At 39.4% G+C, this 25,042-nt stretch overlaps 1 protein-coding gene across 2 annotated transcripts in view; it reads left to right on the top strand.

Moving 5' to 3' along the window:
• The window catches only part of TMTC4 (transmembrane O-mannosyltransferase targeting cadherins 4), a 270,820-nt gene that overhangs the window by 208,911 nt on the left and 36,867 nt on the right, over positions 1–25,042 (top strand). For both annotated transcript variants that reach the window (XM_053707811.1, XM_053707810.1), the window contains exons 15-17: positions 11,384–11,498; positions 11,599–11,711; positions 19,611–19,680. In XM_053707811.1, coding sequence (XP_053563786.1) covers positions 11,384–11,498; positions 11,599–11,711; positions 19,611–19,680 — 298 coding nt within the window. The remainder of the gene's footprint in view (positions 1–11,383; positions 11,499–11,598; positions 11,712–19,610; positions 19,681–25,042) is intronic.

Raw genomic sequence — 25,042 nt, forward strand, 5'->3', positions numbered from 1 at the left:
ATGTCCTGTAATAAATGTAACTGTATAACAGTTTGGTAAGATATAAACACATCTGTCCCAAAATGTAGCCTCTTAGTAGAAGCTCAGCCAGGAGAGTATTTTCTAGCCAATACCGGACTTATGAAGATGCGGTGCAGTCGTCAGTTCTAATCTCTGAGCCGTAGTGGCTCTAGTCATACTAAGCACCAAATAGGGATTCAGCTTGTTGGTTAGAAGCCACACAGGTATTAGCCCACATCGTGGGAAAGGAGCAATCAAGAAATTTTCTTCAGCTGCCCCATCCAGTAGGAGGTAACGGTCCTGGAATCAAAGGCATAGTTGCGTGTCTCCTCTTTATCTTCCGTGGTGTCCTGGCATTGGAGAAGGGTCACTACATGATCTGGCTCAATGTACTCTGTTTTGTCAGCCTCAAGGTGGCACTGTGGAGCGGACAAGAAAGAGGTATGTGTTGATTGGGCCCCATGATCGTCTGTCTCTGGCTGTTCATCTGTATAGCTATATCCAGAGTGCAATATTAGGGATCGCTGAGTTTGTTGCTCTTCCGTTTGGCCTTGCTACAGCTCACAGAATCCTCTCAAATGTTCTTGGCAGTTGTCAGGTCTCAGGGAATTGCGGTGGCACCTTACCTGGACGACATTGGTTCAGGCGCCATCTTTCCAACAATCCAACACATACAGGGATCTTGTTGTTTTTTTCTATGTTCCTAGGGATGGAAAGTGAATCTGGAGAAGAGTTCCCTTGTTCCAGCTAGAAGGATGGTTATCTTAGGGACCATCATTGATTCCCTATCTATGAAAATTTTTCTTACGGAGGTCAGAAGATCCAAGCTTCTCACTACTTGCCTTTCTCTACAGTCTACTGTTCGGCCATCAGTAGCTCAATGTATGGAGGTAATTGGTCTGATGGTCGCTTCCATGGACATCATTCCCTTTGCTCGATTCCATTTGAGAGCTCTGCAATTATGCATGTTCAGACAATGGAATGGAGACTATTCGGATCGGTCTCCGAGGATAGATCTGGGCCAGTTAACAAGAGACGGTCTCTCGTGGTTGATTTCTCAGGGTCATCTGTCTCGGGTCACATGCTTCCAGAGACCCTCCTGTGTGATTGTGACCACGGATGCCAGCCTGCTAGGTTGGGGAGCAGTCTGGGACTCATTAAAGGTTCAGGGCTTATGGACTCGGGAGGAGTCTTCTCTCCCCATAAACATCTTGGAGTTGAGAGCGATCTTCAATGCTCTGATGACCTGGCCTCAGTTGTCCTTAGCCCGGTTTATCAGGTTCCAGTCGGACAGCATCACCTCAGTGGCTTACATCAACCACCAGGGAGGCACTCAGAGTTCCTTGGCCATGAAGGAGGTGATTTGGATTATTCAGTGGGCACAAGCTCACAATTGTCTTCTATCTGCCATCCACATTCCAGGAGTGGACAACTGGGAGGCGTATTTCCTGAGCAGACAGACATTTCATCCCGGGGTGTGGGCTCTCCATCCGGAGGTGTTCTCCAGGTTAACCCTCAAGTGGGGGGTACCGGAGTTGGATCTGTTGGCGTCTCGTCAGAACGCCAAGCTTCCAAGGTACGCTTCAAGGTCAAAAGATCCTCAGGCCACTTTGATAGATGCTCTGGCGGTTCCTTGGGATTTTGGTCTAGCATACCTGTTTCCTCCGTTTGCGCTCCTTCCACGACTCATTGCTCGTATCAAACAGGAGAGAGCGTCTGTGATTCTAATAGCTCCTGCGTGGCCTTGCAGGATCTGGTATGCAGGCCTAGTGAAGATGTCATCTCTTCCTCCTTGGAGGTTACCTCTGAGGAAGGACCTTCTAACTCAGGGTCCTTTCCTCCATCCAAATCTCGTTTCTCTGAAGCTGACTGCTTGGAGATTGAACACTTAGTTCTGGCTAAGCATGGGTTTTCTTAATCGGTCATTGATACCATGCTTCAGGCTCGTAAGCCTGTTACTCATAAAATGTACCATAAGGTATGGCGTAAATACTTTTATTGGTGTGAATCGAAGGTCTTTTCTTGGAGTAGGGTCAGGATTCCTAGAATTTCGTTTTTTCTCCAGGATGGTCTGGAGAAATGGTTGCCAGTCAGTTCTCTAAAAAGTCAGATTTCTGCATTATCTATTCTTTTACATAAGCGTCTGGCGGTTGTGCCAAATGTTCAATCTCTCTGTCTGGCCCTGGTCAGAATCAGGCCTGTGTTTAAACCTGTTACTTCTCCTTGGAGCCTTAACCTAGTTCTTAGAGTTTTGCAGCTGGCTCCGTTTGAGCCAATGCATTCCATAGATATTAAGCTGTTATCTTGGAAGGTTTTGTTTCTTATTGCTATTTCCTCTGCTCGGAGAGTTTCTGAACTCTCGGCTTTACAGTGTGATTCGCCTTACCTTATTTTTCATGTGGATAAGGCGGTCCTTCGTACTAAATTGGGTTTTCTCCCTAAGGTGGTTTCGGATAGAAATATTAATCAGGAGATTGTTGTTCCTTCTCTCTGTCTAATCCTTCTTCTCATAAGGAACGTCTGTTGCACAACTTGGATGTTGTGCTTGCTCTTAAATTCTACCTACAGGCTACTAAGGATTTTCGCCAGTCTTCTGCCCTGTTTGCTTGTTTCTCTGGAAAACGTAAGGGTGAGAAGGCTACTTCTCTTTCCCTCTGGTTGAGAAATATGATTTGTTTTGCTTATAAAACTGCTGGACAGCAGTCTCCTGAGAGAATTACAGTTCATTCAACTAGGGCTGTTTCCTCTTCTTGGGCTTTCAAAAATGAAGCTTCTGTGGAACAGATTTGCAAGGCGGCAACATGGTCCTTTCTGCATACTTTTTCCAAATTTGATACTTTTGCCTCGGCTGAGGCCTCTTTTGGGAGAAAGGTTCTTTAAAGTGAAGGTAAACTTTGCAAGGTTCGATCATTTTAAATGTAAATAGCGCTAAAATTAAGGGTACTTTAAGTCATCATTTTTGCTAGTTTTCAATATTTACCTAATTATCACCGTTTTTCCATTCTATTATAATCGTTCGATAATCAGCCCGTTTTTTTATTTATTTTTTTGCAGTCAGGTCACGTTCTTAGATTATCCAATGATATGTCTGGCCGTTAGGCGGCCGTCATTTGACGTCATTCTATTTCTTGCCGTTGTGCGCATGCGTTGGCTACACTTCCTCTCCCTTCCAAGCCGTGCTCGTTCCAGCTTAGCGCATGCGCAATTCGCCTGCGCTTTAGCTCACAATTGATTTTAGTCACGCAGGCGCAATTAGACAGTACAGCATGATGTGCGCATGCGCAAGTTGAATGTCAATCGAGAACGCGCTTTTCCAGTACGTATAGAGCGGGTGGGACCGCTCTGTAGGTAATACACTGAGAAACCAGGAACTAAATGGAGGGAGGAGCTAGGAGCGGCCGAGAACAGAGATAAAAACTCTTTATTTTACATTTATATATATACCAAAATGTTTAAAAAACTTAGCGATCTTGATATATAGTACATGATTAACATAATACAGCTGTCAATAATGGAAAACTTTACCTTCACTTTAAGTGGTGGGGCCTTCTGTTTAGGTCTACCTGTCTTGTTCTCCCTCCCTGTTCATTCCGTGTCCTCTAGCTTGGGTATTGGTTCCCACTAGCAATTGGAATGGTGTTGTTAACTCTCCATGTCTTAGGAAAGAAAATAAAATGTATGCTTACCTGATATTTTTTCTTTACGGTCATGGAGAGTCCACGACCCCACCCTTTCGATTAGACAGTATTTTTTTTTTAACTACACCTCAGACACCTCTTTTCCTTTGTGTTGTTTTCTTTTTCCATTTCCCTTTGGCTGAATGACTGGGGGTTATGGGTAAGGGAAGTGACACTTAACAGCTTTGCTATGGTGCTCTTTGCCTCCTCCTGCTGGCCAGGAGTGAATATCCCACTAGTAATTGGAGTGATGACGTGGACTCTCCATGTCCGGAAAGAAAGAAATTTATCAGGTAAGCAAAATTTTGTTTTGTGAAAGGGAATCCTCTAACTAATCTGAGGCTGAATCTTCCTCACAGTAACCTCTCACTGAGAAGGGCAGACAATGATTTTTTTACCACTATGCCTGGTTCTGAGATCTTGTGGTCCGGCACGGGGCTTCTCTCATGCCTCTTTGATTTCCACGATTGCCCTGTGCAGGCAGGGATAATGTTTGCACCCCCGCCGTCTGTACCGGAATCCATTTCCCCCTGGGAAATATCTGAGGACTCTGAGCTGCTTGCAGCCATCCTTGTTTGTTGTCTGTTGCGTCTCCCATAATCAGAGGTGACGCAACGTTCCCTTCCGTTGGGGTCATAGATCCAGCAGTAAACTATACCCAAGGTATAGTCTTGTTCGTTGAGTAGAAATGTAATTATTTTACGTTCTAAAATGCTCTTCCTTAATTCGGCAATCTTGGTCTTATTCTCTGTCAGCATTTTTTCCCTGGCATCTGAACTCAGCGTGCTACTCAATTCTCCTTCAAGTCTGGTAATAGAACCTTTAATCTCCTAAATCTTTTTTCACGAGTACTCGACAGTGAGCACTAAGATCTTGAGGATATGCTCAAACTTGCGGCAGTACTTCGGTTTTTCTTTTAGCAGGGTAGGGCGGGTATTCATCCTAAGTCCCTGTGATATCCGCTTCACCCTATAGTACTCAGCGAGAGTGGTTGAGTGACATTTCAACAGGTGCTGTATTCAAGAAGTTACGTGAACCCTTTACCAGTGTGGTAATTATTGATGCTTCTATCTCTGAATAACCAAACATCTCTGATCCACTTATTTCTGAATTTTCTTCCATGTTCCAATGCTTGTCAGCAGTTGCACGGATTGTGGCAGTAGGATAATGTCCAAATCAAACAGTATCAATCCAGCATTCTCAAATTTAGCCAGGAACCAACATGAGCTACTGCCCAGCTCACAGCAACAGTCATACAACAACAGAGTAGTTCCTTATGGCTAAAAATCCCTTTATTCAACAGACATAGGGATCAAAGATACAACACACAACATTTCGAGGCAATCCCCTTAATCATGTGATACTTACTGACACTGCCCTACATCCATTTATAGTCATTTCAATTAATGATATAATTACTTAATTAGGTAAAATGCCTCCCCTACATCACATAGGTATGCATCACACAGGTATACATCTTCTAGAGATATAAATAATAAATACAGCAAATTACTTAGCTGAAAAATTCATTAGTCAGGTACTAAAAATGTAAGGAAATAAATCCCTAGTAACATTTAATAAAACACTGACATTTCTTTATTCAACCCCTTTGGTTCCATTGTGTTCAATTTGAATATCCAAAAGACCTCACGCAGTTTTAATAGTGTTTCCCTATTACCTCCTCGCCTAGGTGTATCAACTCTCTCAATAACCTGAAAACGTAATTGCTTTGTTTGGTGGCCTTTCTGTATAAAACGTGTGGCTACTGGTGCAGTTAATACCCCACAACGGATATTTTAAGTATTAGATAGAATGTATATTTGTTTAGATAGTGTGGGTTTTTTCTTGAATTTTTCTATATACTTCTCAGCCCTCTAGTGGTTGAATATGTATACCTGTGTGATGCATACCTATGTGATGTAGGAGAGGCATTTTACCTAATTAAATAATTATATCATTAATTGAAATGACTATAAATAGTTGCAGGGCAGTGTCAGTAAGTATCACATGATTAAGGGGATTGCCCCGAAACGTTGTGTGTTGTATCTTTGATCCCTATGTCTGTTGAATAAAGAGATTTTTATAAGCCATCAGGAACTACTCTGCTGTTGTATGACTGTTGTTGTGAGCTGGGCAGTAGCTCAATTTGGTTCCTGGCTACATTTGAGAGTGCCGGATTAATACTGTTTACTTTAGCTCATCAGGGACATACCTTAGGAGCGGCCACTCTAAGGGGCATATTATCTAAGAATGCTCGCCAGTACTTCTGTTTCTTTAGTGAAATAATCTAAAGCCACTTTTTACCCTAAAAATGGTGTCTTGCTAAGGGGCGTATACTGCATTTTCATATTGGAAGGAGATTTATACCTTACAAAAGTCCAAAAATAAAATCAAAATTTAAAAATCATACAAAACAAATAATTGAACAATTCTCACATAAATACGCTGGAAAATTTGTAATTTTAAGGTTTATCAACAATCGTAACAAAACTGTTCACCAAAAATGGTATTTTATCAAAAATGTTACATTTGTATGTAAATTACACAGGAATAAATTATATTAAATATGCACAGCGCAAATCGTAATTTAAGTACACTGGATGTGTAAAAAAAACACATAAAAATGTGTACAAAATGCAATTGTTGTTTTAATGGTAAAATGGGCTGAACATGGGAGTTCCATGGGCGTGTATGAAATTTTCTCTCGAATACCAGAGCAATTCTCTAAACATTTCCGCCCTACAGATCTTTCTGTTTTTTTTCTTGCAAATGAAAAGGTTGCAAGGTTGTGGCAAAATTTTCAAAATACTTAATACCCTAATAAAAAATCACGAAATTATAGGTAATTGTAAGATGCTACGGGCAGAAAGCAGCGTAATGTGATTTATGTTGGCTGCTAGATTTAATTTTTACAGTGCACTCGCTGCTAAATTACACACTGAAGTTTCCCTTTCCAGTGAGCTCCATTAATTTCAATAGGAGACATCTCGCCACTCGCATGGACAGCCCCTTTTTTTTTATATCATTCCACCAGGGCAGCCACCGCTAGGGTCGACCGTGAAAAACCACATCTTGTTTGGCATGGTTTAAAAAATTGGCCTCTAAGTTACCCATTACTGATAGGGGTGTCTCTGACGCTGAGGACTCTTACTCTGAGGATAGTCTCAGGACCCTGCTTTTGTGGCAGAGGATGTGTCCTTTAATTTCAGACTTGAGCATATTCATGCCTTATTGCAGGAAGTTTTAATTACTCTAGACTAGAGGTAAAGGATTGTACTGCTACAGTCACACAACCTGTCAAGCGGATTGATACATTTGTAAGATAGCTCCTATTTAGCCTTCCTTTTGTTCCATCTACCAAATTTAAATCTATATTTCCTCTCCCTTCTGTTAATACAGATATTAAGGAAACTATTCCTAAGGTAGACACAGCTATTTCTGCTTTGCCCAGGCGTAACACTATTCCTTTGGAAGATAATGGGGGGGAACACGAGGAGGGTACATTAACCTTTCTAAAGAAAGGGAAATATACAAAAATGTTAACGAAGCCCCAACATGAATACTGTGAAGGGGTGAAACACATGTGACATTGGTGTAAATTATTTCGATTACAACATTATGGGTGGGTCACCTAAACCGATTAAGCATTCTTTTTTTTTTTTTTAGATTTCAAAAGCTTTATTGAATTACTCGAAGTACACAATATAATCATGACAAAATACAAAACAGAGCAATAAAGTGTACAAGATATGATAACATTTTGTACATGTCTGAAATATAGAACTTATTTTTCTTTTCACAAAGTAATTGGAAGTTTAAAGAAAAGGTCACACTTTCTTTTGCACATAAAAAAGGAGATCTTACAAGGAATAATTATATCTCGTATGCAGATATCCGTACGTTAATTTACATTGATATCTTTACTGAAAAATGTATAGATGCAGATTCCCTAATTTGCAAATTAGATGTATGATGTGTGGTGCGGATTTGTTGCTCCCGCCTGAGTCAGAAAAGTCAGCTCATCACAGAGATATAGTACAAGAATAAGAGGTAGGAGGTAAGAAAGAAAGGAGGAGGAGGGGAGCAGGAAGAGAAAGACGATTAAGCATTCTTTTATTCTTTGGCTGCGCAAGTTCACCATGTAAAGGAGAACTCCTTCTTTATTAATACATTGGCTGAAAGTTAAAGTGTCTTTAGACATTCCCTGTGAGTTGCAGGTGGCGGACCCACAAAGCTGCAGTCACCTGGGAGCGGATGAAGAGTCATGGCTTAACGGTCCTAGGTTTTGCTAGCAGCGGTTAACAATGCTGGGACAGCAGGACACAGATGTCAGCTAAGTATACAAGTGGAACCTGCTGTGCAGTTCTTACTGCGGTCATAATACCTGTGCAGAATTTGGGAGAAATCCTTTGTTATCAACGGTTGTGCTATGTAACTTTGGTACATAACTGAACTTAATTTTCTAAATAGAAAAAAAAACTGACAATAAGATTGTTGTTGTTGTTGTTATTTCCGTCATAACATTTGAAAAACCTTCAATTTCATAAGAGTGTGTAGACTTTTTATATCCACTACACATGAAACCTGTTTTGTAAAGTAATTAAATAAAATACAAATTTATAGGGGTTTCACCTGAAATTGGACTGTATGGTTTTCTTGGGAAGCTACAAATGTACACGTTTCACGATCAACACTTTTAAATGTTTTTTTTATAAAGAAAATATGCATGGTTTGAAAGCAAATCCATGTTTTTCATGCATAAAGCTTACATTTTTTGTTGGTCTACAGCGGAGAAGGCCAAATAGTAGACCTACGTACTAGTTTTTGGCAGTTTTTAGTAACAAGTGTATGTATACCACTGTTAATTATTAGTAGTTTTTTTTTTAGTGTGTGTTAATATAGTTACCTCTTTATGGATGTATTGATGACTTAATCTCAAGTATTTTTTTTTATCTAAATATATTGCTGACTGTATAATTAGTCTTATACTGTCATAGCTGTAACTTATTATTTCAGTTAAAATTGTTCTCTTTGCTAAACATTCTTTTGTATTACCCTAGGGATTACTTAATAAAACATTTTTTTAACAATGGCATTTTATAACTAATCTTTGCTGTAGGGATATTTTACTGCTTACTATTAAAATACCGTTCTTTTGAAGTAATATTAAGCAATATTCATCAAAAAGCTTTACTGAAATCAAACCAATGTGTTAGTTTGGTGGAGAAATGTAGATTGTGAAGGATTAAGTTCTAATTATTGCATTCCGATACCTTGCTCATTTCAGCAAATGGAGATCAAATGCTTGATATCTCGGCCAACAAAAGTTCAATGTCTTGCTACAGAGGTTGCCATTAAATCCTATTAACATCCTGTTGTTACTTAAAATATGCAAACTCAGTGGTTTTTATAAGCAAGAAAAAAAAGTAATTACAGGTCAAAGTACTTTCACACTATATTTGAATTCTTATGTAGTTTCAGTTAATCATCCGCCCTTTGTTATTGCTCTACAATTGTATTGCTAACCATAACACGTGGACTAACATTATTATTGTTGTATAGTTCAAATTAATGTGGAACGAATATTACAAAAACTAAAATAGTAAATAAATGCAAAATTAATCATTATTGATAATCGTAAATATTTTGAAAAAGATACATCTAAATGTGCAAATGAGTATGAAAAATGACCCCCCTTAATAAATTATTGCACTGATTTTCAAAAAGAGAAAATATTAATGATGTTGCAGTATTTTACAATATGCACAGCCCAATAGTTACTAACATGGAGGGAAACTTAGGGATATTGGAACTCCAGACTATACACTTTTTAGAAATACTACACCATCATTATATTATTTTCTTTTTGAAAATAATTTAATTTATTAAAAAGAGAACACAGCACACTTTCCCCTAACGAGCTATGTTTTGCACAGTTGCAAATACTTTTTTTTACATTTTTGATGAAATCGTTTTATCAAAATAATAATATATCACTTATTTATCTCAGTACGTATTCAAATTATATTCATGTAGACTTAAAGGAAGATAAAACCCAGTTTATTTTTCATGATTCAAGCAAAGCATACAATTTTAAACAACTTTCCTACTTAATTGTCTTATCGTTTTTTTCTTTGTTTTCTTGGTATCCTTTGTTGAAAAACAGGAAGGTAATCTCAGGCGCATGCACATGTCTGCAGTACATATGGTAGCAGATTTGCAAGAATGTTATTCATTAGCAAGAACATTAGATGGCAGCACTTGTTCCTGCCATATAGTGTTTCATGTATGTGCACGCTTCCTATTTAGGTATCGCTTCAGCAAAAATAACATGAGTTTGATTATAGAAGTAAATTGGAAAATTCTAAAATTGCATGTTCTAAATGAATCATGAAAGAAAGTATTTGGGTTTCAAGAGAACACCACACAGTGTTGTATTCATATTATATTCAGCTCAAAGACATGCAATTTGTTTTCTTTTACTTTGGCCTCACAAAGATTATGTTGCACATTAAAATGGGCAACTATTTAAAGTATGCAGCCAATTTAAAGCCGTAGGCATCATATAAAAGTAATATGTCTTTGTAAACCATTGAGGAGTGAAACACACGCACTTGTTCTTAAGGCTATTATAATAAAGGGTGATCTATGTTTAATTACTTACCATTTATTCTGTCTTTGATTGTGTAACACTATCGCCATCTTGTGACACAAACATATACTGTCTTTTATGTTAATTACTAAGATTGTTTGATTGTATTTAATGGGCACACCCGTTTATACCGGGGGCTTCAGTTTGGAGTTCCATTTAACAACACCTAAAACTAGACAAAGAGACAAATACAGACATAGAATATACTAATGGTTCATAGATAATACAAAAAGATGGATGCTGGCTACAGAGTCATATGAGCAAATATGTAAACCCTCCCTCATTTAATTTATGTTTAGTCTACACATTTAAATTCAAATGAAAACTAATTATTGTTAAGACCTTATTTAGTTGATTTAATCCCTGTGATTTGGGAGAACTGATTTAGAATAACAATAGAGTAAGGATTTCTGAAATATCTTATGTATAAAACCATTCATGATAGCTGCAAATAGAAATCATATTATTTTGTTTGAATGATTGCATTGTTTTGAACCACTTACTTAAATAGAAAGGTATTTAAACATTATCATTATAAATAATACTACATATTTTTACATAGTAAAATCCTTTAGCTCATTTTTCAAAACTGTAAGAATCTTAATCGTCATTATGACCCTAAATAAATCTTTTAAATGCAATCACCTTCTAAACTGATGGTTAATGTCTTATCTACATTTAATTTATCTACCTTATAATGCTGACATGGCAAATAATCATTAACTTTTGTGTTACTATATTTTTAACGCACTTATGTATTGGCTTGGTTGCCATGATGCACTTATCAGGCTGAACATTAGTCAGTGGAATTTGCCTTTAAATAGAATTGCAGACGTTTTGTTTCATTTTCTTGCTTCAGTTGGGCTTCTATGGTGTGTGTTATTTGCCTACCATTGGTAAATAGATTTTTTTTATTATCCCAGCAATTCATGACTGGCCAAGTGTATTACTAAAGTATTGTTTAGAAGAGCTCATGCACAGTAGCACGTGACATGCTTTCTTGTTTTGGGAAGACATTATAGTAACAACATAATGTTTTGTGTTCTGATTCCAGTATGCAGACTTGAACCGCTATATTGATGCACTAAATGCATGGAGGAATGCAACCTTTTTAAAACCAGAGCACAGCTTAGCTTGGAACAACATGATTATACTGCTTGATAACACAGGTGGTATATCATTATCTTTTTTCTTTTGAGCTATTTCAGATATTGTGTGTTTTTATTTCAACATTTTGTTTTCCATTTTCAATAAAACCTTTGCCCTCAGGTAACTTGGATCAAGCTGAAGCTGTTGGAAGAGAGGCCCTGAGACTGTTACCAAACGACCACTCTCTTATGTTCTCTTTAGCCAATGTATTGGGAAAGGCAGAGAAATACAAGGTTTGTATGGCAAGCAATTAAACTTTTTTGAAAAGAAATGTATTGAATGTGTTTAGCTGGCGCTATATTTGCAAATTCTGCGGATCACATTTATGTAAAGATGTAATAATGTGCATTTGTATTGAACAATTTCCTGGGTCTACTCAGAGGCATTTGTACCTTATACAATGTTTCTCTTGTAAGGTGTATCCAGTCCACGGATTCATCCATTACTTGTGGGATATTCTCCTTCCCAACAGGAAGCTGCAAGAGGACACCCACAGCAGAGCCGTCTATATAGCTCCTCCCCTAACTGCCACTCCCAGTCATTCTCTTGCAGCTCTCGACAAGAAAGGAAGTATCAAGAGATATGTGGTGATTTAGTGTAGATTATCTTCAATCAAAAGTTTGTTATTTTTAAATGGTACCGGCGTTGTACTGTTTTTACCTCAGGCAGAAATTAGAAGAAGAGTTCTGCCTGAGGTTTTTGATGATCTTAGCAGGTTGTAACTAAGGTCCACTGCTGTTCTCACACATAACTGAAGAATATGGGAAAACTTCAGCTGGGGGAATGGCCTGCAGAATTAACTGCTCTGTGGTATGTTCAGTATATTTTTTTTCTAGAGAGATGATAAGGTCTAGAAAATGCTGACAGTGCCTGATATATTTAAGGTAAGCCCGATTACAGTGATTTAACAAACGACTGGGGTCATGCTTGCAGTAAAGGGTAATATTCATGTTACTTGCTCTTATTACTTAGTATGTAAAACGTTTGCATGATATATAAAAAACGTTTTTTACTGAGGGTGATAAATCTTTATTTGGGGCCTAGTTTTCCACATGGCTGACTAAATTTCTCCTAGGAGTAGTTATTTATGGCCCTTTCACTTTGAGTGCATGGTGGGAGGGGCCTATTTTCGCGCTCTAATTGCGCAGTCGTTTTTACAGTCTGAGACATCCAGCTTCCCTGAAAGAGTCCCCTGACATATAGGACCTCTGTAAAGGGTTTTTGTGCCTACAAAAGTCGTTTTATGGGCAGGTAGTAGCCACAGTAGAGCTGTGGCAGTTTGCTTGTGACTGTTTATAACGGTTTTACTGTTTTTCTGATTCGTTTTTGAGCCTGAGGGGTTAATCATCCATTTGCAAGTGGGTGCAATGCTATTTTAGTCTATTATACACACTGTAAAAATTTCGTAGAGTTTACTGCTTTTTTTCACTGTTTTGCAGTTTATGTGATAGTTTTTTTCCCTTAAAGGCACAGTACCGTTTTTTATATTCTGCTTTTTCACATTTATTAAAGTGTTTTCCAAGCTTGCTGGTCTCATTACTAGTCTGTTAAACATGTCTGACATAGAGGAAACTCCTTGTTCATTATGTTTAGAAGCCATTGTTGAACACTCTCTTAGAATGTGTACCAAATGCACTGATCTTACTATAAATTTTAAAGACCATATTCTGGCTTTAAAAGATTTATCACCAGAGGAAATTGACAAGGGGGAAGTTATGCCGACTAACTCTCCCCACGTGTCAGAACCTATAACTCCCGCTTAAGGGACGCCAAGTACATCTAGCGCGCCCATTGCATATACTTTACAATACATGGCGGCAGTTATGAATCATACCCTTACAGAGGTATTGTCCAAACTGCCAGGGTTACAAGGAAAGTGAGACAGCTCTGGGTCTAGAACAAATACAGAGCTCTCTGACGCTTTAGTAGCTATGTCTGATATACCCTCACAATATGCAGAAGCCGAAGCAGGAGAGCTTCTATCTGTGGGTGATTTTTCTGATTCAGGGAAGACACTTATACCTGATTCTGATATGTCTACATTTAAATTTAAACTTGAACACTTCCGCGTGTTGCTCAGGGAGGTTTTAGCAACTCTGGATGACTGTGACGCCATTGTAGTCCCTGAGAAATTGTGTAAGTTGGATAAATACTATGCAGTGCCTGTTTACACTGATGTTTTTCCAATACCTAAGAGGTTTTCAGAAATTATTACTAAGGAATGGGATAGACCAGGTGTACCGTTCTCTCCCCCCTCCTGTTTTTAAAAAGATGTTTCCTATAGATGCCGCTACACGGGACTTGTGGCAGACGGTCCCTAAGGTGGAGGGAGCAGTCTCTACCCTAGCGAAGCGTACAACTATCCCGGTCGAGGACAGTTGTGCTTTTCTAGATCCAATGGACAAAAAATTAGAGGGTTACCTTAAGAAAATTTTTATTCAACAAGGTTTTATTCTCCAGCCTCTTGCATGCATTGCCCCAGTCACTGCTGCTGCTGCGACATTCTGGTTTTAGTCTCTAGAAGAGGCTCTACAGGTAGAAACCCCGTTGGATGATATCCTTGACAAGCTTAAAGCTCTTAAGCTAGCCAATTCATTTGTTTCTGACGCCGTTGTTCATTTAACCAAGCTAAAGGCTAAAAACTCAGGTTTTGCTATTCAGGCGCATAGGGCGCTATGGCTTAAATCCTGGTCAGCTGACGTTACTTCAAAGTCTAAGCTTCTCAACATTCCCTTCAAGGGGCAGACCCTATTCGGGCCTGGACTGAAGGAGATCATTTCTGATATTACTGGAGGAAAAGGTCACGCCCTTCCTCAGGATAGGTCCAACAAATTAAGGACCAAAGAGACTAATTTTCGTTCCTTTCGAAACTTCAAGAGTGGCGCAGCTTCAGCTTCCTCTAATACAAAACAAGAGGGAAATTTTGCCCAGTCCAAGCCGGTCTGGAGACCTAACCAGGCTTGGAACAAAGGAAAGCAGGCCAAAAAACCTGCTGCTGCCTCTAAGACAGCATGAAGTATCATCCCCCCATCCGGAAACAGATCTAGTAGGGGGCAGACTTTCTCTCTTCTCCCAGGCTTGGGCAAGAGATGTCCAGGATCCCTGGGCGTTGGAAATTGTGTCCCAGGGATATCTTCTGGACTTCAAAGCTTCTTCCCCAAAAGGGAGATTTCATCGCTCACAATTATCTGCAAACCAGATAAAGAGAGAGGCATTCTTACATTGTGTTCAAGACCTCCTAGTTATGGGAGTGATCCACCCAGTTCCAAAGGAGGAACAGGGGCATGGCTTCTATTCAAATCTGTTTGTAGTTCCCAAGAAAGAGGGAACCTTCAGACCAATCTTAGATCTCAAGATCCTAAACAAATTTCTCAGGGTCCCATCCTTCAAGATGGAGACTATTCAAACCATCCTACCTATGATCCAGGAGGGTCAATATATGACTACCGTGGCCTTAAAGGATGCTTATCTTCACATTCCGATACACAGAGATCATCATTGGTTTCTCAGGTTTGCCTTCCTAGACAGGCATTACCAGTTTGTGGCTCTTCCCTTTGGGTTAGCTACAGCACCAAGAATCTTTACGAAGGTTCTAGGGTCACTCCTAGCGGTCCAAAACCGCGGGGTATAGCAGTAGCCCCTTACCTAGACGACATTCTGATACAGGCAGCGAATTTTCAGATCGCCAGGTCCCATACGAACATTGTTCTGGCATTCTTGAGGTCTCATGGGTGGAAAGTGAACGAAGAAAAGAGTTCTCTATCCCCTCTCACAAGAGTTTCCTTCCTAGGAACTCTGATAGATTCTGTAGAAATGAAGATTAACCTGACAGAGGCCAGGCTGTCAAAACTTCTAAATTCCTGCCGTGTTCTTTATTCTACTTCTCGCCCTTCAGTGGCTCAGTGTATGGAAGTAATCGGCTTAATGGTAGCGGCAATGGACATAGTGCTGTTTGCCTGCCTACATCTCAGACCGCTGCAACTCTGCATGCTCAGTCAGTGGAATGGGGATTACACAGATTTGTCCCCTCTACTAAATCTGGATCAAGAGACCAGGGATTCTCTTCTCTGGTGGCTATCTCGGGTCCATCTGTCCAAGGGTATGACCCTTCCGCAGGCCAGATTGGACAATTTTAACGACAGATGCCAGCCTTCTGGGCTGGGGTGCAGTCTGGAACTCCCTGAAGGCTCAGGGCTCGTGGACTCAGGAGGAGGCACTCCTTCCGATAAACATTCTGGAACTAGAGCGATATTCAATGCTCTTCAGGCTTGGCCTCAGCTTGCTGCGGTCAGGTTCATCAGATTTCAGTCGGACAATATCACGACTGTATCCTACATCAACCATCAAGGGGGAACAAGGAGTTCCCTAGCAATGTTGGAGGTTTCAAAAATAATTCTATGGGCAGAGGTTCACTCTTGCCATCTATCAGCTATCCATATCCCAGGAGTAGAGAACTGGGAGGCAGATTTTCTAAGTCGGCAGACTTTTCATCCGGGGGAGTGGGAACTCCATCCGGAGGTATTTGCACAGTTGATTCAACTTTGGGGCAAACCAGAACTGGATCTCATGGCGTCTCGTCAGAACGCCAAGCTTCCTTGTTACAGATCCAGGTCCAGGGATCCCAAGGCAGCACTGATAGATGCTCTAGCAGTGCCTTGGTCCTTCAACCTGGCTTATGTGTTTCAACCGTTTCCTCTGCTCCCTCGTCTGATTGCCAAGATCAAGCAGGAGAGAGCTTCGGTAATTTTGATAGCACCTGCGTGGCCACGCAGGACTTGGTATGCAGATCTGGTGGACATGTCATCCTTTCCACCATGGACTCTGCCGCTGAGGCAGGACCTTCTACTTCAGGGTCCTTTCAACCATCCAAATCTAATTTCTCTGCGTCTGACTGCTTGGAGATTGAATGCTTGATTTTATCAAAGCGTGGTTTCTCTGAGTCGGTCATTGATACCTTAATTCAGGCCGGTCACCAGGAAAATCTATCATAAGATATGGTGTAGATATCTTCATTGGTGTGAATCCAAAGGTTACTCATGGAGTAAGGTCAGGATTCCTAAGATATTATCTTTTCTCCAAGAAGGATTGGAGAAGGGATTGTCAGCTAGTTCCTTAAAGGGACAGATTTCGGCTCTGTCTATTCTTTTGCACAAGCGTCTGGCTGATACTCCAGATGTTCAAGCGTTTTGTCAGGCTTTAGTTAGAATCAAGCCTGTGTTTAAACCTGTTGCTCCACCATGGAGTTTAAATTTGGTTCTTAAGGTTCTGCAAGGGGTTCCGTTTGAACTTTTGCATTCCATAGATATTAAACTTTTATCTTGGAAAGTTCTATTTTTAGTAGCTATCTCCTCGGCTCGAAGAGTTTCGGAGTTATCTGCTTTACAATGTGATTCCCCTTATCTCATTTTCCATGCAGATAAGGTAGTGTTACTTAACAAACCTGGTTTTCTTCCTAAGGTGGTATCTAATAAAAATATCAATCAGGAGATTGTTGTTCCTTCACTATGTCCTAATCCTTCTTCAAAGAAGGAACGTCTTTTACACAATCTTGATGTGGTTCGTGCTTTAAAATTTTATTTACAAGCTACGAAGGATTTTCGTCAAACATCTGCTTTGTTTGTGGTCTACTCTGGACAGAGGAGAGGCCAAAAGGCTTCGGCAACTTCTCTTTCTTTTTGGCTAAGAAGTATAATCCGCTTAGCTTATGAGACTGCTAGCCAGCAGCCTCCTGAAAGAATTACAGCTCATTCCACTAGAGCGGTAGCTTCCACATGGGCTTTTGAAAATGAGGCTTCTGTTGAACAGATTTGTAAGGCGGCGACTTGGTCTTCGCTTCATACGTTTTCTAAATTCTACAAATTTGATACTTTTGCTTCTTTGGAGGCTATTTTTGGGAGAAAGGTCTTACAGGCAGTGGTGCCTTCCGTTTAAGCGCCTGCCTTGTCCCTCCCTTCATCCGTGTCCTATAGCTTTGGTATTGGTATCCCACAAGTAATGGATGAATCCGTGGACTGGATACACCTTACAAGAGAAAACAAAATTTATGCTTACCTGATAAATTTATTTCTCTTGTGGTGTATCCAGTCCACGGCCCGCCCTGTCATTTTAAGGCAGGTGTTTTTTATTTTTAAACTACAGTCACCACTGCACCCTATAGTTTCTCCTTTCTCTTGCTTGTCTTCGGTCGAATGACTAGGAGTGGCAGTTAGGGGAGGAGCTATATAGACAGCTCTGCTGTGGGTGTCCTCTTGCAACTTCCTGTTGGGAAGGAGAATATCCCACAAGTAATAGATGAATCCGTGTACTGGATACACCACAAGAGAAATAAATTTATCAGGTAAGCATAAATTATGTTTTTCTGGCACATGTATATCTATTTCTAGGAAACCTTGCTTAGATATCATCTATCATTTATATTGGTTTAGTTTTTGTATCTGCACTTTTTTATTTTGTGCTGAAGGAAACTTTTTTACAACATACTAAATTCATTTAGTATTTTAATTATACTCTATCTTTATATTACAGTGTGTATTTGCTGCTGTAAAACATTATATGACACAATATTTAAGGATAATCAAAGGACCAAACACTGATAAAACAAAATAATCAAATGTTCTTCATAAGTACAGTCACAGTAAGGTATCATGGTGAAAAAGAAGTGAATCACTCCTCAAGCAGGGGGGGAAGTACAATTGTGAGACTGCTGCCCAATAATCTACTAGCCTCTGTTAGAATGCCGGTACCTTGTATGACATGGGCAGATCCTTTGCCTCTCCAGGTGTCAGCAGTGTCTTTAGTTGATCCTCCGGCTTCTGCGGGGATCCATGCAGTCCTGTGGCAAGCTCAGACTCCTCCTTCCCATGTAGTGTGGCTACAGCCAATCATGTTCTGATACCTGCTCCAAAACGTACTGCAAGCAAGATTCTTTGAGAACCAGCTGGAGCAAGCTAAAGTGTAAAGAAAACGATGGTTCCTCAAGAAGATAAAATCCAAAATGTTATTATAATAAATTAAAAGCGGGGGTAATGCAACCCATGGGTTCATACATTCAGAGGGCAATATTTAAGGCACATTTGAGAATATTATGTTTTGTTGAAATGGGTTTTAGTTTAACCATCTGGCAAATTGTAACTGTTCTTGTTTGCCTTGTCTTCTCATTCTTGCTGAACATATAGTATGCTAGATGCAGAGCAAAATTTCACATGTGTATTTTAACTTCTCTTACAATGTATCTTCGGAATTGATTTTTTTCTTAACAGATAGCATGAATTTAAAGTGCATCATCTTTTGTCAAAATAACATCTCTAATTAGACACTTCTTAAGTTACTTGCCATCTGATTTGCATTATTGTTTTTTTTTGGGGTGGGGGTTCGCAGTTTTGTGCATTGATGTTTTAGTTCTGTCAGATTGGAGATTGAACTGTAGTTCACATTAAATCATGATCAGTCTACAGGTCTGCTCTGCGTAGCTTTTCCACAATAACATTTACAAAGGAAGTCATAGATCAATAAACCTTGACATATAGTGATTTATTGTATTCATAATCATCTCTACAAAAAAAAACAAGAAAAAGAATGTAGTCCCATATTTACTTTTCTTCTGAAGGTTTGAATCCTTAACCTATAATATGGGTGTAGCTCACTGGTGCCCCTTGGCAAATGTCAGACACTACATGACTTTCCAATAAAAATGTTCCTGGTGATTTCATCATTCATGTGAAGACTCACTATTGTCAACCCACACATATCCTACAAAGATTGTATACATCCCAAGTATGGTTTCCAATCTGCTTCACTGGGTACTCAAGTGTGCAGAAAATGTAAAACTATAGGAAGCGTATTGGAAATTTGAGCACATAACCAGCCAGGAAGGAATAACTAGGCAGCTGCATACTGGACATATTCTTAGTACCACTTGGTAAACTGATGATCCATTTGTGCAATTGTACAGCCCTTTGTTCTGTTCTAAACACATTAGTAGAAAATTGTGAAGTTGCATAATTAAGAACACCGAAAAATGTACGCTATTGGGCTAGAAGAATTGATAGTATTAGAACTGAATTTTATATGTAATTTGCTGCCTCTATAAGCACTATTCATAACAATATGATTCTGTTCTTCTGGGTTTTTAGGAATCTGAAGGTTTGTTTCTTAAAGCTGTTATAGCTAACCCTTCTTCAGCAAGTTATCATGGCAATTTGGGTAAGAATATTTTAATTCTGTTCTTTGCATACCTGTACTGCAAACTGTCATTGCATTACAAAAACGCTTTATATTTTCTAATTGTTGAAGTGGAAGAATATTTGCCAACGTCTAAAAGGAAACATCAAAAGGCATATGTTTAACAGTCCATTCTCACTGCGTAGTAATTGAAAAATGTAAAATCAATATCAGTCAAAAATGCATGTGCTCAAAAGACCCATGTATTGAAATGAAGCATTTCATTATAAAGAGATGACTGTTAGCAATGTAAAGCCCCCCTTTTGTAGCCCTTTTGTTTAGAAACCACATGAATAGTATTAAAGGATGTAAGAATTCATTTTGAGACCTGTTCTCTTTTTACAACGAAATCCTGTCAGAGTTTCAAGACACGCTGAGTTAGAACATGCATGAAAGACAACAACATTGTGTAGAAGATGCATTTTAGGTCTGTTTTGTGGTTGAGGTGATTATGCCATATATCTAAAAGCCAATCAGCATCGTCATTGCTATTGTTAGCAATCTGCTGGTCAGAAGAGTGTAGTGCTCCTACAGTACTCAAAATATGATGCTTGAGATAAATATTCTTATTTAAGCAATAAAGTCAGACTATTTTGAATCGTTGTGGCCACTCACTGTTTAACTGTATACCATTAGATAGATTTTATTTAAATCAGTGCCTTAAATTGAAGGTAAACTTTGATGAATGAAAGCCAATTTTTTTTAAAATACTATTAAAAACAGGGGCACTTTCATTCATCAAAGTTTAGAAGGCAGCCATTTTGAATAAAAACGTACCTTTGTTTTTTTTCACAGCCAGAGCAGCATCTCCCACCCAGAGATCCTCTCTTCACACGTCATCAATTACTATCCAGCTTTCTCCAATCATGACATGGCCCCAGGCAATGACTACCCTGGGGGGGGGAAGCAGTGATTGGAGGAAGCTGGATTAGTCATTGATGACGTGTGAAGAGAGGATCTCCGGGTGGGGGAAGCTGCTCTGGCTGTGCAAAGATGAGAGGTAAGTTTTTAATCAAAACGGCTGCTTTGTAAACTTTGATGAATGAAAGTGCCCTTATTTTTAATAGTATTTTTTTTTTTTTTTAAACGGGCTTTTATTCATCAAAGTTTACCTTCACTTTAATAATGTTTAAAATAGATTGATAAAACTATGTACTTACAAATATACAGTTAGTGAGCTTACCTTCTCAGGATTAGCAAAAGTATTATTTAAATCAGTGCTTTAATATTGTTTAGAATAAATTGATAAAACTATATAAAATGTAATTACAAATATAGAGTTAGTAAGCTAACCTTCCCAGGATTAAAATAATGATACTAGAGTACCTTCAGTGAATCGTAAGTAATAAAGTTAAAAAAATAATTTTATATATATATACACACAATTTGAAGATTGCAGCACTCTCACAAACTCTTGTAGACTCAGTGATATTCACACCAGGGTGCGTCAAGGATACAATAAGGAGATAAAGAAAATGCGCTCTCTGGATTTAAAAGTTTCAAAAAGCTTTACTGTGTGACCTTTCGAGGCTTTCACCCCTTCCTCAGACAAAAAAATAGTGAACATTGAAACAATATAAAGACATCCATCAACCCCCTCCCCTCAGTGTACCACCAATAACATGTAAGCCAGTATCCATTGCAATCAATTAGCCCTTAGGCCATATGCTGATTTCCTCATATATCATATGATATAGTCACATATTATGTACACATATATAGATGTGATATCCATTCAATAGTGCATACAGTTTTAATGTGTTTAGTCTTATTTCTCCTGTTAAGTGTAGTCAGTCCACGGGTCATCCATTACTTATGGGATTATATCTCCTCCCTAACAGGAAGTGCAAGAGGATCACCCAAGCAGAGCTGCTATATAGCTCCTCCCCTCTACGTCATACCCAGTCATTCTCTTGCACCTAACTAATAGATAGGACGTGTGAGAGGACTGTGGTTGTTAAACTTAGTTTTTATTTCTTCAATCAAAAGTTTGTTATTTTAAACAGCACCGGAGTGTGTTGTTTTTTCTCAGGCAGCATTAGAAGAAGAATCTACCTGAGTTTGTGTATGATCTTAGCGGTCGTAACTAAGATCCATTTGCTGTTCTCGGCCATTCTGAGGAGTGAGGTAACTTCAGAACAGGGGACAGCGGGCAGGGTTCACCTGCAAGGAGGTATGTTGCAGTATATTATTTTCTAAGGAATGGAATTGACTGAGAAAATACTGCTAATACCGATGTAATGTAAGTGCAGCCTTAAATGCAGTAGTAGCGACTGGTATCAGGCTGATATGTATGTATGTTTACACTGAGGTATTTCTAGGGAATGGAACTTCACTAAGAAAATACTGTATACATTTAACTTATATTTGAGCCTCCACTGCAGTGAAAGCGACTAGCAGCAGGCTTATTAATAACATTTCATAATTTTATTTTTAAACGTTTACTGGCATGTTAATCGTTTTTTCTTCTGTTAAGTGTGATCAGTCCACGGGTCATCATTACTTGTGGGATATTAACTGCTCCCCTACAGGAAGTGCAAGAGGATTCACCCAGCAGAGTTGCTATATAGCTCCTCCCCTCTACGTCACCTCCAGTCATTCTCTTGCACCCAACGACTAGATAGGATGTGTGAGAGGACTATGGTGATATATTTAGTTTTTATATCTTCAATCAAAAGTTTGTTATTTTATAATAGCACCGGAGTGTGTTATTCCTTCTCTGGTAGAATTTGAAGAAGAATCTACCTGAGTTTTTCTATGATTTTAGCCGGAGTAGTTAAGATCATATTGCTGTTTCTCGGCCATCTGAGGAGAGGTAAACTTCAGATCAGGGGACAGCAGGCAGATTAATCTGCAAAGAGGTATGTAGCAGTTTATTATTTTCTGACATGGAATTGATGAGAAAATCCTGCCATACCGTTATAATGTAAACTCAGCCTTGAATGCAGTAGATGTAGCTGATATCAGGCTGTCATGTATGTATATTTTACACTTCAGTTTTCTGGGAAATGGTACTTCTCTGGCTTTTAAACTGTATACATAGACTTAACCTATTTTGCAGGGACTTGCAATAGGTTTTAAATGACAATTAATTATTGAGGTAAAACGTTTTTTTGCTGGCATGTAAAAACGTTTTTTTCTCTGAGGTACTGGGTGAAAAAATGTTTTGGGCACTTTTTTTCCACTTGGCAATAGTTTTGATTTAAATTAGAGCAGTTCACTGATCCCTCTCACTGTTATGTGTGTGGGGGAGGGGCCATTTTGGTGCTTTCACTATGCATCAGAAAAACTCAGTCAGAGGTTCATTTTCTTCCTGCATGATCCGGTTCATCTCTACAGAGTTCAGGGATCTCAAGAGTCTTTTTTGAGGGAAGTAATCATTCACAGCAGAGCTGTGCTGATTGTATTGACTGTGATATAAAAAACGTTTATTTGTGTATTTTTTTCTGCTGCCTGGGTTAGTTATCATTTGCTGAGGGGAACAATCCTTTGCTAAAACTGTATATTCTGACAAAGATTGATGCTATAACTTAATTATTTTATCTGTTATAATATTTTCTGTGCTTCTTAAAGGCACAGTTCGTTTTCATATTATTTGTAAATTACTTTGAAAAGTATTTCCAAGTTGCTGTTTATTTGCTAGTGTGTTAAACATGTCTGATTCAGAGGAATATCTCTGTGCTATATGTGTTAATGCCAAAGTGGAGCCCAATAGAAATTTATGTACTAAATGTATTGATGCTACTTTAAAAAATAGTCAATCTGTACAAATTGAACATATTTCACCAAACAACGAGGGGAGAGTTATGCCGACTAACTCGCCTCACGTGTCAGTACCTGCATCTCCCGCTCAGGAGGTGCGTGATATTGTAGCGCCGAGTGCATCTGGGCGGCCATTACAAATCACATTACAAGATATGGCTACTGTTATGACTGAAGTTTTGGCTAAACTACCAGAACTAAGAGGTAAACGTGATCACTCTGGGATGAGAACAGAGTGCGCTGATAATGCAAGGGCCATGTCTGATACTGCGTCACAGTTTGCAGAACGTGAAGACGGAGAGCTTCATTCTGTGGGTGACGGTTCTGATCCAAATAAACTGGACTCAGACATTTCAAATTTTAAATTTAAGCTTGAGAACCTCCGTGTGTTACTAGGGGAGGTATTAGCGGCTCTGAATGATTGTAACACAGTTGCAATCCCAGAAAAAATGTGTAGGTTGGATAAATATTTTGCGGTACCGACGAGTACTGACGTTTTTCCTATACCTAAGAGACTTACTGACATTGTTACTAAGGAGTGGGATAGACCCGGTGTGCCTTTCTCACCCCCTCCTATATTCAGAAAAATGTTTCCAATAGACGCCGCCACACGGGACTTATGGCAAATGGTCCCTAAGGTGGAGGGAGCAGTTTCTACTTTAGCTAAGCGTACCACTATCCCAGTGGAGGATAGCTGTGCTTTTTCAGATAAAATGGATAAAAAATTAGAGGGTTACCTTAAGAAAATGTTTGTTCAACAAGGGTTTATATTGCAACCTCTTGCATGTATTGCGCCTGTCACGGCTGCAGCAGCATTTTGGTTTGAGTCTCTGGAAGAGACACTTCAATCATCCACACTAGATGACATCACACACAAACTTAAATTCCTTAAGTTAGCTAATTCATTTATTTCAGATGCCGTAGTACATTTAACTAAACTTGCGGCTAAAAATTCAGGATTCGCCATTCAGGCACGCAGAGCTCTGTGGCTAAAATCCTGGTCAGCTGATGTTACGTCTAAATCTAAATTGCTTAATATTCCTTTCAAAGGGCAGACCTTATTCGGGCCCGGCTTGAAAGAGATTATTGATGACATTACAGGAGGTAAAGGTCATGCCCTGCCTCAGGACAAGGCCAAAGCCAAGGCTAGACAGTCCAATTTTCGTTCCTTTCGTAATTTCAAAGCAGGAGCAGCATCAACTTCCTCTGCACCAAAACAGGAAGGAGCTGTTGCTCGCTACAGACAAAGCTGGAAACCTAACCAGTCCTGGAACAGGGGCAAACAGGCCAGAAAACCTGCTGCTGCCCCTAAGACAGCATGAATTGAGGGCCCCCGATCCGGGACCGGATCTAGTGGGGGGCAGACTTTCCCTCTTCGCCCAGGCTTGGGCAAGAGATGTTCAGGATCCCTGGGCGTTAGAGATCATATCTCAGGGATACCTTCTGGACTTCAAATCCTCTCCCCCAAGAGGGAGATTTCATCTGTCAAGGTTGTCAACAAACCTAACAAAGAAGGAAGCGTTTCTACGCTGCGTACAAGATCTTTTATTAATGGGAGTGATCCATCCAGTTCCGCGGTTGG

Source organism: Bombina bombina, chromosome 3 (genome assembly GCF_027579735.1).
Source record: "Bombina bombina isolate aBomBom1 chromosome 3, aBomBom1.pri, whole genome shotgun sequence".
Taxonomy (NCBI): domain Eukaryota; kingdom Metazoa; phylum Chordata; class Amphibia; order Anura; family Bombinatoridae; genus Bombina; species Bombina bombina.